This window comes from Antechinus flavipes, chromosome 3, assembly GCF_016432865.1.
Source record: "Antechinus flavipes isolate AdamAnt ecotype Samford, QLD, Australia chromosome 3, AdamAnt_v2, whole genome shotgun sequence".
NCBI classification, from domain to species: Eukaryota; Metazoa; Chordata; class Mammalia; order Dasyuromorphia; family Dasyuridae; genus Antechinus; species Antechinus flavipes.
The window spans coordinates 501,900,871-501,914,240 of record NC_067400.1 but is presented as its reverse complement, the minus strand read 5'-3'; the positions used below and the strand labels follow the sequence as shown (position 1 = coordinate 501,914,240).

The 13,370-nt window shown below is 33.5% G+C and overlaps 1 protein-coding gene across 1 annotated transcript in view; it reads left to right on the top strand.

Annotated features, from left to right (window-relative positions):
- GUCY1A2 (guanylate cyclase 1 soluble subunit alpha 2) overlaps positions 1-13,370 on the top strand; it is a 423,060-nt gene that overhangs the window by 51,920 nt on the left and 357,770 nt on the right. The window contains exon 3 of the mRNA XM_051986919.1: positions 7,783-7,904. Within this exon, the coding sequence (XP_051842879.1) occupies positions 7,783-7,904 (122 nt within the window). The remainder of the gene's footprint in view (positions 1-7,782; positions 7,905-13,370) is intronic.

Genomic DNA, 13,370 nt, shown 5'->3' with positions numbered 1-13,370 from the left:
GAGTTATTATAGGACTGGAATCTGAGGAGAGCCAGAGATGTACGGATAATATGATTCATCATATTAATTGACTTTGTTAAATTACCATTGTTCTTTCTTCAGCCTCTCTCACCCTTCAAACCTTTAAATCTTTTCAGCTTTGAGCTCTTTAAGCAGAATCCAGAAATGGAATCATTCACTGCATGTTCAATTTCTTAGTCTGCTTTGAGTCTTAAAAATGCAACAGTAGAAGCTAGATATACATGTTCAGTATTTTCTCAAGCAGATGTCCACATTTGTAAGAGTTGTAGCTAGTAATTGGGTTTCATTGGCTGTAGCTTCCCTGTTATGGTCAAATGTGTGTTTAGGTTTTAGATTTCTCTTTGTAAAATGGATTCACACTTCTCTTAATATGTTACCAGAACACATTGTTTTAGTTATTATTAGCAATCAGCCCAGAATATCATCTATGGACTGATTTCTCACAAAAATTCAGGACTGGTTACTGTTGAATCATAAAATCATAGGCTAATAAAATCATGAGGTTCATAAAGAACCTTAGAGTTTTTTCTCATACAATCCCTAATTTGACAGAGTAGGATCTTGAGGTCTATATTGGTTAAGTGTAGGCATCAATGAATCAATCAAGATTTATTAGATATCTAACTCTGAGTTGAGTACTTTGTTAGACAAAACATAGACTAACTCCCTTTTAGCACTGATTAGAAAGTAAGTTACCATGAAGTCTGAAATGAACTGCCTTATATAAAATTATACTGATATATTTCCATACTGAATCATATATAAGAAGATACTCAAAATATTAGAATTTATTTTCTCCTTTATACCAGAATAACTTTTTTGTCCTAGACACTAGAATTACATCTGAAGCTTGAATTTTCTAAACTATATCTTTGACAAGTGGTCATCCACATTGTACTTGTAGACCTTCCTTAGTGAACACATTATACCCAATATAATTGATTCCATTTAAAAATAGCTTAAGTCATCAACAAATATTTCCTTATATGTAGCAGAATTTTAGTTCTCTATAAACGGCTATTCATTAGTTGGTCTTTGTTTTTCCCTCTGGGAATAAATAGAGTCAGGATAATATAAAGATGCAGATTATTATATTGGATAGAGGTCTGTCTTTGCAATCAGTCTTGTTTTAGCTTTTTTTCTCTAACACATACTGGATGTGTAACAAATGATTTAGTCATCTGTGCTAGTCAAGAGAGTTTGTGACTCTTTTTCATGGCAACTATTCAAATAGTTTAAGTGCAGTTAAGATGAAGTCTTTTATGAAGAATAACACCTCTATTTCCTCTGTCCCATTAAGAGTCATATAATCTCAGAGTTGGAAGGGACCTTAAAGGTCATCCAATCCAATCCATACCTTAACAGGAATTTTTTCTACAACATCCCTGACAAGTGATTATATAATCTCTGCTTCTAGTGATGGGAATGACTTCTAGATCCATTATCATCTTGATCATCCTATTCTGGAATCTTGCTTCATATCATCAATCTTCTTTCCAAAACGGAGCTCTCAGAATTAAACACATTTCATCAGATATGTTGTGAGCAGCACAGAGTATATATGTTAGACTCTCCCCTCAGTCTTTTCTGGGAGTTATAACTCTGTTAATGCAGTTCATCATCTGGTTAGCATTTTTGGCCACTCACCATAGTTGTGCTTCATTTCAAGTTAGCAGTCTTCTCTTTCCTTTTTATATTTATTACTATCTAACCATCTCTCTCCTTGTACTTTTGAAGTTGATCTTTTGGATCTAAGTATAGGGCTTTACATTTGTCATTATTAAGTCATCTTAATAATTTAGAATAATGGGCCAAGTATAGTATAAATTCAATAAATTAAAATGTATGAGTGTAAAAACCTAATGCATACACTCAAGCAGCTGCATAGATGTAGCATTGGGGAGAAATATAGATATAGTTAATGTGAAAAAGTTATTCAGTCATTTCTGAATCCATCTAATTATGTCATCCAAACCTACCTCTCTATGCTTCCCATAAGGTTACTCCTGTGAGATACTTTGCCATTGCCTGCTAAAACTATGGCATTTCCTGATCTATGCACCAAATAAATTTGTTGGGATAACTGGAGTTGCCTATCAGAACTTTATTCTATCACTATGCCAGCCTTATGATCTGCATCAGAAACTTTTTATTCCATTCTTCCTTTTGATCAAAGGATTCATGTACTTTCCCCCCACTATGTCACCTTCAGTTTTTGGTACTTTCTTTTTATCTTTAACTATTTTCTCTCCTATGTTTCCTCTTATGTTAGTGAAATTATACAAAGATATTTCTTTCCTTAATATATAGCACTCCTCTGATTCTTTTATCTAGTTTTTTTAACCTTATTGACAGTATCAATCACTTTTTTCTTGATATTTTTTTTATTTTAGATTTTTGTGACACTATTCTATCATGGTTTGCCTATCTATCTCACCTCTCCTTCTCTATATCTCCTTTTTTTGGTTCTTCATCCATTTCACTTACACTAACAGTGTCTATGTTGGAACCTCAGTCCCTTTCTCCTTAAATTATTTTCACTTGGTGAACTAATCAACTCCCTTGGTTTCAGTGATGATTTCTATGCCAAAGACTCTCAGATCTTTTTGTCTAGCCCTAATCTCTTTCTTATCCTCCAGTCTTACAGCTCCATCTGCCTTTTAAGACATATCAGACCTATAAATATCTTAAACTTGCTATATAGAAAGTTGAACCTATTATCTCCTCTCACTTCTTGCAGTTTCCCCTTTTTCTAACTTCTTTCAGACTTGTAACTCAGATGTCATTCTTAACTCTTTACTCTCACTCATGTCCCCACCTCCAAAGCGTTACCAAACACTGTCATTTCTACTTTTGTAACATTCTCTCTTCTGTCTTCTTAAACTGCAATCACTCTGTTCCAAGGCCTCATCACCTATTGCAATAATTTGTTGGTTGGTTTTCCACTTCAAGTATCACCCTGTTACAAACATGTTCCTTGTCAGTGTCAAATTGATATTCCCACATTGCAGATCTGACTTTATTAACACCCTTATTAATAAATTCCAATGACTTCATGTTCCCTTCAGGATTAAAGATAAAACCCTCTAAATCTTTATAATGTTACCTTTCTAGTCTTATGCTTTATGTACTCTATGATCCAGTAGCATGTGGCCTTATCTTTGATGCTCTATCTCTTGACTGAGTATTTTTGCTGACTGGCCCCCATGCCTGTAATGTTCTCTCTCCTTATCTCTGACTCCTGGTTTTCTTGACTTCTCTCATATCTCAGCTAAAATCTCATTTTTTATAGGAAGCCTTTGCTAGTCCTCAAGCTTAGTGCCTATACTCTAAGATGATTGCCCTCCTCCCATTTTTTCCTGCCTATATCTTGCTTGTTATTTGCATGCTGTCTGCCTTCATCAGTTTGTAGGATACTGCTGATCAGGGGCTATTTTTTTCCCTTTCTTTGTATCATCCATGCTTAGCACAGCACCTGGCACATAATAAGTGCTTAATAAATTTTAGTTGACTGACTTTTGAACAATTTTTAATCACTGCTATATTCTATAGCTGTGTTGTTGGCATGGCATGCATCCAGTCAAACATTTAGCAGTTTACTATAAGTTCATATTTGGTCTCTTGCAATATTGTTTTAATATAATAAATAATTTCTGCCTATTAGATGTTAGAGTAGAAAATATTTTCTCATTGCCATTTAAAATTAAGCCCATTGTTCTTATTATTACTGTGTATATTATTTCAATTTCACACATTTGAACTTTTATTCTTTTTCCTTTTTTAGTCAGTTTTCAATTGGTCTAATTATTGTTTTATTTTTAATCCTTGATTTGTTCTCCAGATCTATTGTTTTTCTTACAATGTATCTCACATTCTTGGCTATTGTTTAATTCTTTATATTTTGTTTCATTATTTCTTCATTCTTTATAATTTCACTGGCTTCCCCTTGCCCAATTCTAATTTTCAGAGTCATTTTCTCCCTAAGATTCTGGATCTCATTTTCTAAGTTGGTTGAATTTCTTTTCATAATCTTGTTTTTCTTGCATTAGTTCTCTCTCTCTCTCTCTCTCTCTCTCTCTCTCTCTCTCTCTCTCATTGGGTTCTTTCTCCTTTGTCTGTTCATTTTTTAAAAATTTTTTATTATTTTTTTATTATTTTTTTTTTAGTAAGAGCTTGTTAGTGTAATTAACTCTAGTCCTGGGGTGGTGGGTGGGGGATGATGCTTCTGACTTTAGATCTTTCTACAGTTCTCCATCCTAGAGTGTTTCTTCTCTCAGGTTGTTTCAGGAGAACCACTATTCTGCTCCAACTCTTATTTGTTTTTCATGCCCTGATATGCAATTTTGTTTTGTTGGTGGGGGAAATCTGAAGAGCTTATAATATTCTGACTTACTCTGCCATCTTCCCAGAATGTTGTCTCCTATAAAGGATGGATTACATTAGGTTTATTTCAATTAGTATATTAAATCTACGACAACTTATTATAAGGATCACCTTTAGGTATTGCAGATAATAAGCAATGGATCTCTTTGATAATCTGTTCAAACTTATGAATTCCATGGAATAATGTCTTTGAATGCATAAAATAACATCTATATGATTGTCAAGGAAAAATATTACATTGAAATATAGTTATCAACATACTTTAAAAAACAAATCCACAGGGGGAAACTTTGAAACATAAGGTTTTGTAAGGGTCATTTTTGAAAAATTATCCATGTATATATTTTGAAAATAAAAAGCTTTAATTAAAAAAAAAAAAACAAATCCATAGACCCCAGGTTAAGAAGTCTGAGTTAATTTACTCCATGCTGCTTCCATGTGATGAGACCTCAGAGCATGATTTTAGTGAGGTTGTTTATCTATGGATATTTTAATGTTTTATTCTTTTTTTGATTTTTTTTGATTATTTTATTTTATTTTTTTAAAAAAAATTTAATAGCTTTTTATTTACAAGTTACATGCATGGGTAATTTTACAGCATTGACAATTGCCAAACCTTTTGTTCCAATTTTTCCCCTCCTTCCCCCCACCCCCTCCCCTAGATTGCAGAATGAGCAATACATGTTAAATATATTAAAGTATAAATTAAATACAAAATAAGTATACATGACCAAGCCATTATTTTGCTGTACAAAAAGAATCGGACTCTGAAATATTGTACTATTAGCCTGTGAAGGAAATAAAAAATGTAAGCAGGCAAAAATATAGGGATTGGGAATTCAATGTAATAGTTCTTAGTCATCTCCAAGAGTTCTTTTGCTGGGTGTAGCTGGTTCAGTTCATTACTACTCCATTGGAACTGATTTGGTTCATCTCATTGCTGAAGATGGCCAGGTCCATCAGAATTGATCACCACGTAGTATTGTTGTTGAAGTATATAATGATCTCCTGGCCCTGCTTGTTTCACTCAGCATCAGTTTGTGTAAGTCTCTCCAGGCCTTTCTGAAATCATCCTGTTGATCATTTCTTACCAAACAATAATCATATATTATTCTTAAAACAAAAATTTACATATATATATATACATATATATATTATATATATACACACACATACATACATACATACATATGTGTGTCTCTATATATATGTTTATTTTTTGTGTGTAAATACATAAATGTATATACACATACATATAAATCTAATTACACTAAAATCTTTCATCATGAGTTTTCATTAGAATTCAAATCTGGCCAAGTTCTACCAAATTGATGTTATAGGATGGAATGCTTAGCTATCCTAGGCAAAATGTCAATTATTGACCAAGATCTCATTACTTTCTAAATATTCCAAATGTGGGAAAAAGGAATATATCACATTGTTTGTGAACAGAATACAGGTCTCAAAAAAGAGATGGGTTATGGATTGAAATGGTGATTTTCTGTTAACAGTATTAACTTTGTTTGCAAAATGATTGGACTCTTTAGAAGGAGTGTCATGTTTTCCTCTATCTCCATTCCCTAAAGGTGATCTAGAGCTTGGATAGGAGAACTCTGATTTTACCCTTAACAATAAATTGTTGCTGAGGAACATATAAGCAGAAAGGGAATTAATTAATTGTGATTTTTTTAAAGTGGAAATGGTGGGAAAGTTGCAGTGATAAAGGGACTGTTTGACCATCATTTTTTCTCTCTCCAGGAGAGAACAACAAGCAGTGATTTTTAGCACCAAAATGATGCTAAAATTTTAGACCAAATATGAAATTTTAGACCAAATTTCTGCATCTTTGGAGGATAGCACACCCACTCAGACTCAACTTTTCTTTTTTCCTCTAGAAGATTTGGGAACCTCATTCTAGGGTCTATGTAGTATGGCTTAGATTTGCTAATAATTTAAATCTAATTCCACCCTACTTTCAGGAATGTTTGTACATTTCAGTCTGCTTTTAAAACCTTTGGCAGAGATTGCAGAGTCTTAGTTGTAAGAAATGAAACTGGTACTAATGAATTGGATGATTGTATTCACATAATAGTTATTGTTAATTCTTTCACAATTTATTGACTCTTTTCTGTTTGATTTCCTTATTTATATTAAGTCCCCAAAATCTATGTGCTTCCAAGTTCTTATTAAATATCTACCACCTTGTCTGTCTAGCAAACATCAGTTCATTCATTAAAGCTGTTTTCCATAAAGTTCAATTGATCACGTTCTTAAAATGTCCTGAGTTACTTGCTTAGAAGGTGTCTCATCTTAGAGCAGTTTTGGTTATCATCTTGTAAGGAATAAATTGGTTTTAGGAATATCTACTTCAGTTTGGAAAGATTTATTGCCCCAATAGGGTATTGCCTATAGAATGAGAAATACTTTTGATAAGATAATTAAGATAGATAGATAAAACATTTATTAATAGCTTAAAATACCAGATACTGTGTTAAACCTTGGTTAATAAAATACAAGCAACTAAATTCAGTTCTTACATTGTAATGGGGGAAAAATGTATATAAAAGAGAGCTGATAAAAGATGGAGATGGTAGCATTATATGGAAATTGTCCTAGAAGCCTAGTTCCTGGCAAAGTGAGACTTGGCTCATCTATGAGAGCCAAGTGTCCCAGGAGTTCAAGGTTTCCATTTAAGTTTCTTTGCAGAGAAGTTATGAGATACAATGACTGAAGAGAAGGCAATATGATATTGGAATTGGGAATTCAACTGTTAATAAGATATTAAAAAGTTGTAAGGATGTCCTATAATGATAAAATCACTAAACTTTGAAGTACATACATAGATGTGACAGAGAAAAAAGAGAGAGAGAGAGAGAGAGAGAGAGAGAGAGAGAGAGAGAGAGAGAATATAAACCACACAAGATGGTTGTCAAATGAGATAAGATGTCTCTATCCAACAATGATGTCTCTGTCCAACAATGAAGTGTGTCTATTTGCCCAGTGAGACTGGTTTTACCTCACAGATGCTGGACTCACCACCCCCTGCTTTGTATGTATCAGGCAACTTCACTAGAAAAGCACATTGCCAGCAGGGATGACGCACACAAATAGTGATGCATTTGCTAACTGCTAAATTTTGGTTTTCTTTTCTTTCCCCCCCTTATACTGTTCCTTATTAAGGAATGTCTCCAATTTCATTCCCATGCTGTTCATGCTGATGCTAATGGTGGGTTTTGTCAGAAACTATGCCTTAAAGCGTCAGCTATTTAGGAATGCTATTGGGCTAAAAGCAAGGAGTACAAGGGTCTGTATGTTCTTGTGAATGCACTTTCAGAGATGCTTTAAAATTTCCATATGCTCATTTTTTTTCCATTTTAGTTACAGGGATGCAGAAAAGAATTTCTACAATCTCTCTAACAGATGCTCCTATGCAGACCATTCCAGTAAAGAGGAAATTGAAGATGTCTCAGGAATTCTTCAGTGTACCGCTAACATGCTTGGTATATTTTATCATTTATGTTGAGAAAGAGAGAGAGGGAGAGGGAGAGGGAGAAGGAAAGAGAGAGGGAGATGGAGGGGAACAGAGGGAAGGGGATGAATGGAGGAAGGAAGAGGGAGGGAGGGAGGGAAGGGAGTGAATATATATATATATATGGTGAAGGTTGTTTTCTTTTCTTTAGATAAGAGACCTGGAGGGTAGTAAAGATTGAACCTGTGAGGTTGTCCTTGGACTTTCTCATAATATACTAGAAGTTGGCAGAGTAAAAATTGCAAATTCACTTAAAGATTGAAAAAGATTATAATGAAATTTTTTTCCTTTGAGCTAAAGAATCCCTATATGAAGTATTATTAACTTTGGATTCAATTGTCATTCTGTGTCACTGGATTTATAAAATTCTGGGATATGAATTTGGAGCTCTATTTTCCAGTGGAAGAACAACGGTCTAGTTGCTTGTTTAAAGTAACAAGAATAGGATGCTGTTAGGAATTAAAGGATATACTAAAATTTTTGTATCTGTTCCTCTGAGTGACTCCAACAATATTGTTTCTACCGAATTAAAAAAAAATACCTTTTTTTTTATAGAAGAAGCCCATGAATGGAGAATTATTCCATTTATAATTAACAAAGAATGAAGTGATATCTTCTGGAATTTTTGGAGGGGTATCTCAAATTTTAAATTATATAATTCTGAAAAGCTTTACATGTGTCCTGAAAAAGTGATTTCACCCTGGTTGTTCTCTCTCCTGACTTTCATATTAAGATAAGGGCACCTAAAGATTCTCAGGATTAACATGTTGAAATATACCTTATCACTAAATAATGGTAAATGCAAATACCTGAAAATTAAGCATTGCCAGAGAATCACAGATTGCATACAGAGAATTCATGGTCAGATAATAGAGGAGAGATTCTTTAAGGGAATTTCTTTCTATATCTAAAGTGATTATGATTTTTTCTTTTGTAAGTATTGTATGTGTTTAAAGTCTGGGCTCACTGGCAATACTTCACAAACTACAGGTATAATCCTAGGATAAAACTCTGACCCCTTCTTTTCAGAAAGCTTGTCCAAAGTCACACACGTAAGAAAAAATTTAAAAAATGAATGCTTTCTCTTCAATTGCTCCTTTTATAAATTCTTGAACGGCAACTATCTCCACTCCTACCCCTTTGTCAATAGACTTCCAAATTTTACTGGGCCATTAAAAAAAAAAAACATATATTATAAAACTGTGTATATATAAAAACATAACAAATGGTTGAAAGATTTTTCATCTTATTTCAGGCAACTTAAAATGTTACCAGAATTCTTTTCTTACTTTGTCGATAAACTGATAAAATGACTGCTTTGGATTATAGTTTTTTGTTAGTTGTAGTTAGGATGAACATAAACTTTGCATTACTGATCTTTTTGACTTGTTCATGTAATAAAAATGATTCCAATCAACCTCTTTTCTTCTCTAGATATTGTAACCTCCACTCAAGGCCAAAGAACATTAAAGACATCGGATGCAAAAGAACACTGCTCTTATGCGTGGGCATACGTGTGCGTGTGTGTGTGTGTGTGTGTGTGTGTGTGTGTGTGTGTGTATGTGTGGTAAATGTGGTGTTTAAACAGCAAGGAGGAAAACTGAATGTTTGGGAGGAGGCTGGCTGTGAGGATACTAACTAAACTAGTTAATTAATTCAAATCAAGCAGTCATCAATTTACAGATAGATGGATCCCAAAGTTTATTTGTAAGTCAGCTGTTCTCAACTAGGAAAAGGTTTTCTTGTAGGAATAATGTTACCTTTGTGTATTGTTATTTCAAAGTGGCCTACAGAAGTCTGTTTAGAACACATTTAAGCTAAAACAATGCAGAAAACACCATAGTATACAACATATGCATAAATATATATATATCTATATATATATATCATACACATACACACACACACGTGCACACACACATACACATATATACATACACAGAGGGAAACAAAAGTAATAAGAGATGGAATTTTACTTTGAATCCTGGGTATTCAAAAATATGAGTTTACTTTTAAAAATATTAAGAATTTATATGGTAGATGGCAAAATTACCAAGGCAACTTTTGGGCATATTTTAAGGCTATAGAAGTAGATAGTAATAGTCCTTTTAGTATTTAAATAATTAAAAAAAAACCTTATGACTTTCCTCATCCTGATACAGATAAATCATTTATATTTCTAAATCTAGGTTCAAAACCTAGTTCTGACACTAGGCATGTGACTATAATAAACAAGTCAGTTTAACTGAAATGCACTTTTTTGCTATAAAATGGGGATTATAACCTTTTATAATGTAGTTCACATAAAATAAAACAGATGTAAGAAACATTAAAGAGTTATATAAATGTAAAACTATTATCAACCATAATTAGCAGTTTTTAAATAATCAGGAGTAAAAAAATAATAGCTCTCACTTTTGCTTTACATTTCTTATGATAAATCTGTAACAAAGCTATGTACAATATTAATACCTCCATTTCACAGAAAAGCAAATCATATCTCAACGAAGTTAAGTAATTTCCCTGAAATCAAATAGCCAATAGTGTTGTTGCTGGAACTCAAATCCAGTTGGTTTTGCCATGGTACCTTAATGCCTTCCTAAATAAATTCTCTTTATTCTCTTTATGACATTCTCATACACTTGGTCTAACAAGTCTGACCAAAAAGGATGTTTGCTTGATGAATTTATTTGTCTCGCAGTGATTCTTGATTCCCTTTATAAATGTCTACAAACCATTTTTTTAAAAATATACTCTAAAATTTGTCAGGAATGGAAATCAAGCTTACTGTACTTTTTTTTTTAATTGGGAAAAACTTTGCACATAATTTCTGTTTTAAATTTCTGTTCTGTTAAATTTCTATAGCAGCTCTACAATCACATCTACAAATTCTTTCAGAGCTCAGAGATTTAGTTGATCTGGACCAGCGGATCTGAAATCACTGGAGGCCAATTGTGTTCTTCTACCACCTTCTCCTTCTCTTTAGTTTTAATGTCTGTTAGTCACTTTGATTTTAGCTTTCCAACCCCATTTTTTTTTCTTCTAAGTAGCCAAAATGGGAGTATTATAGAGATCAATAGTTCTTTCTTTTCTCTGTCTATATTATCTAATCTCAGACACTTGAAGAAGCAGTTCAGTTCTTTATTTGTTATTCCTCTTGTCCTCAGAAGAGTTAACTTAAGTGGTCTGAACATGATTATTGTAGTGATAGGAGGTTAGTCTGGAGCTTGGATTTGCCCTTGATCCTATGCTGTTAAACATTTTTTAAATCAGTGATTTAGATGAAAGGATAGATAGTGTGCTTGCTAATTTTGGAGATGGTATAACTTGAGATTAGAAGAGGAAAAGGATGAAAAAAAGAGTATACTTCAGAGTAAAAATTAGGTGACATGGAGAGAGTAAGAGGCCAAATGAGTCTTCATAATAGACAAAAAAATTACTTTCAGTCCAGCATAGTCTATTTGGTGTCCAGAAGGAACAGGCCTGACAATGGAGTATCTTGAAGACTGGTAGAAAGAATGGAGGCACTGAATAAACAAATGTCAAAAAATTTATGGTATTTTTCAAGTCAGAAGCTTATGACAAGAGGAAGAGGAAGAAATTTTTATATTTTTCATAGAACTAATATTTGCTAGAAAAGGTTGCCATTAAACTCTCCCTCCCTCCCTCTCTCCCTCTCTCTTTCTCCCTCCCTCTTTTCCTTCCTTCTTTCCTTCCTTCCCATTTTTTGGACCAAAAACCCCATTTATTAAGCAGTTATTATATTTCTGAACTGTTGAACACTGAAATTATGGTTTTAAAGTGAAATAATATTTCCCTTCAAGAAGCTTATATTCTAAAAGATAGCTTTGGAAGTCATAGGGATGGAGAATAGAATAATAGCACAATTTATTGACAAATCATTTTTACAAGTAGTGATAATATTGATTTGGTCCCATTTCCTAGGGTAAGAGGTAAGAGGAGGATATGCACATAGAGGTAGGGAAGAATATGACTAGAATAAAAACATATGGGTTACATGTTTGTAGACCATAGGTAGGTGAATTAGTGCTTTCCAGACCTGACAGTTGAGGGTTTGATTTAGTTGATGAAGTAACCACAGTGGCAAGGAGAATGATGGTTGAGATGAAAAAGCATAGTCTCGCACCAAGTGAGAGATGAATAGCTCAGCATGCTAAGGGCATAGTTGCTGGTGCTCATACAATCTATTTTTAGTAAGTGGTGAAAGATAGTGTAGTACAATGGAGAGTACTGGATTTTCAATCAAGAAGAATTGGGTTTGAATCTCAGCTCAATCATTTACTAGCTTCTTGACCTTGTACCAATCACTTATTCTTTAAGTCTTTGATTAAAGCAACCTTTGATTTCTCATTCTTAAAATGAAGATTAAAATAAGAAGCTATCCCATGGGAGAATTGTGAGACTAACTGAAGGTAATGAATATAGAGTGTTTTTCAGACTATCATGTACTCTCCATTTGTGAGCTTATATGAGTTCTTTTAAATAATTAAAAATAAAAAAAATATTGAAATGAAAACTGGCTTTTGAAAAACAAACTACTATGTTTCCCACATGTTATTCCTTAAAGATCTGCCTGACTCCTTTGTATTCTCCTGCATGGTGAAACTTAAGCAGCTTTTCTAGATACAGCAAACAGAAGCTGCCTTTTTCCTGAGGCACTGAGCTGTGGTTTATTCTTGACATCCCTGTGCTCGATTTGTTTTGTTCTTGGTTGCCTTTTAAATTGCATGGTGTAACATATAAGAGAGTTTAGGGATGGATTCAACCTCAGACAGGGTTAAATGAGTCAGAAATGCATCTTCTTTCAAAGTGGTGGAGGAGAGGGAAATAGTAGAGGAAAGGCTGATAAAGAGGCTTAGAAATGTTTTCAATGGCCTGAGATCAGTGGTGTTAGGAAATGATTTCTCTGCTTAGAGAATTCTTAGAATATATGGATATGGTTATGGCAGCTGCAAATGAAGTTTGGGAAAACATTTTCCTTTCATTTTTTTTAAACTACCTGGGCTTAAGAGAAGCAGGGAAGATGGGGAGAATAATATGAATTTTTTGTTGGAAGTTGAACAGAAGGGAAAAATTGAACAGAAAGAAAATTATTTACCTCACTGCTATTTGTCTCAGTTTCCTTATCTGTAAAATGGGTATAATAACTGCCTCTATTTCCAAGAGTTGTTGTAAAGATCTAATGAGATATTTGTGAAACACTTTGTATGTCTCAAAGTGCAATATAAATGGTAACCACTATTATAATAAGAATTTTTTACTTGCACTAGTTTCTCCAGTCAGTTATCATTTATGGTGAATTGCCTACTTCAATTGAAGCTCCAGGCCAAACATGAGGATTAGAGGGGAAAAAAGGAAACTCAAAGGAAGCAAGTATATGATGAGTATATAATACACACCACACACACACACACAC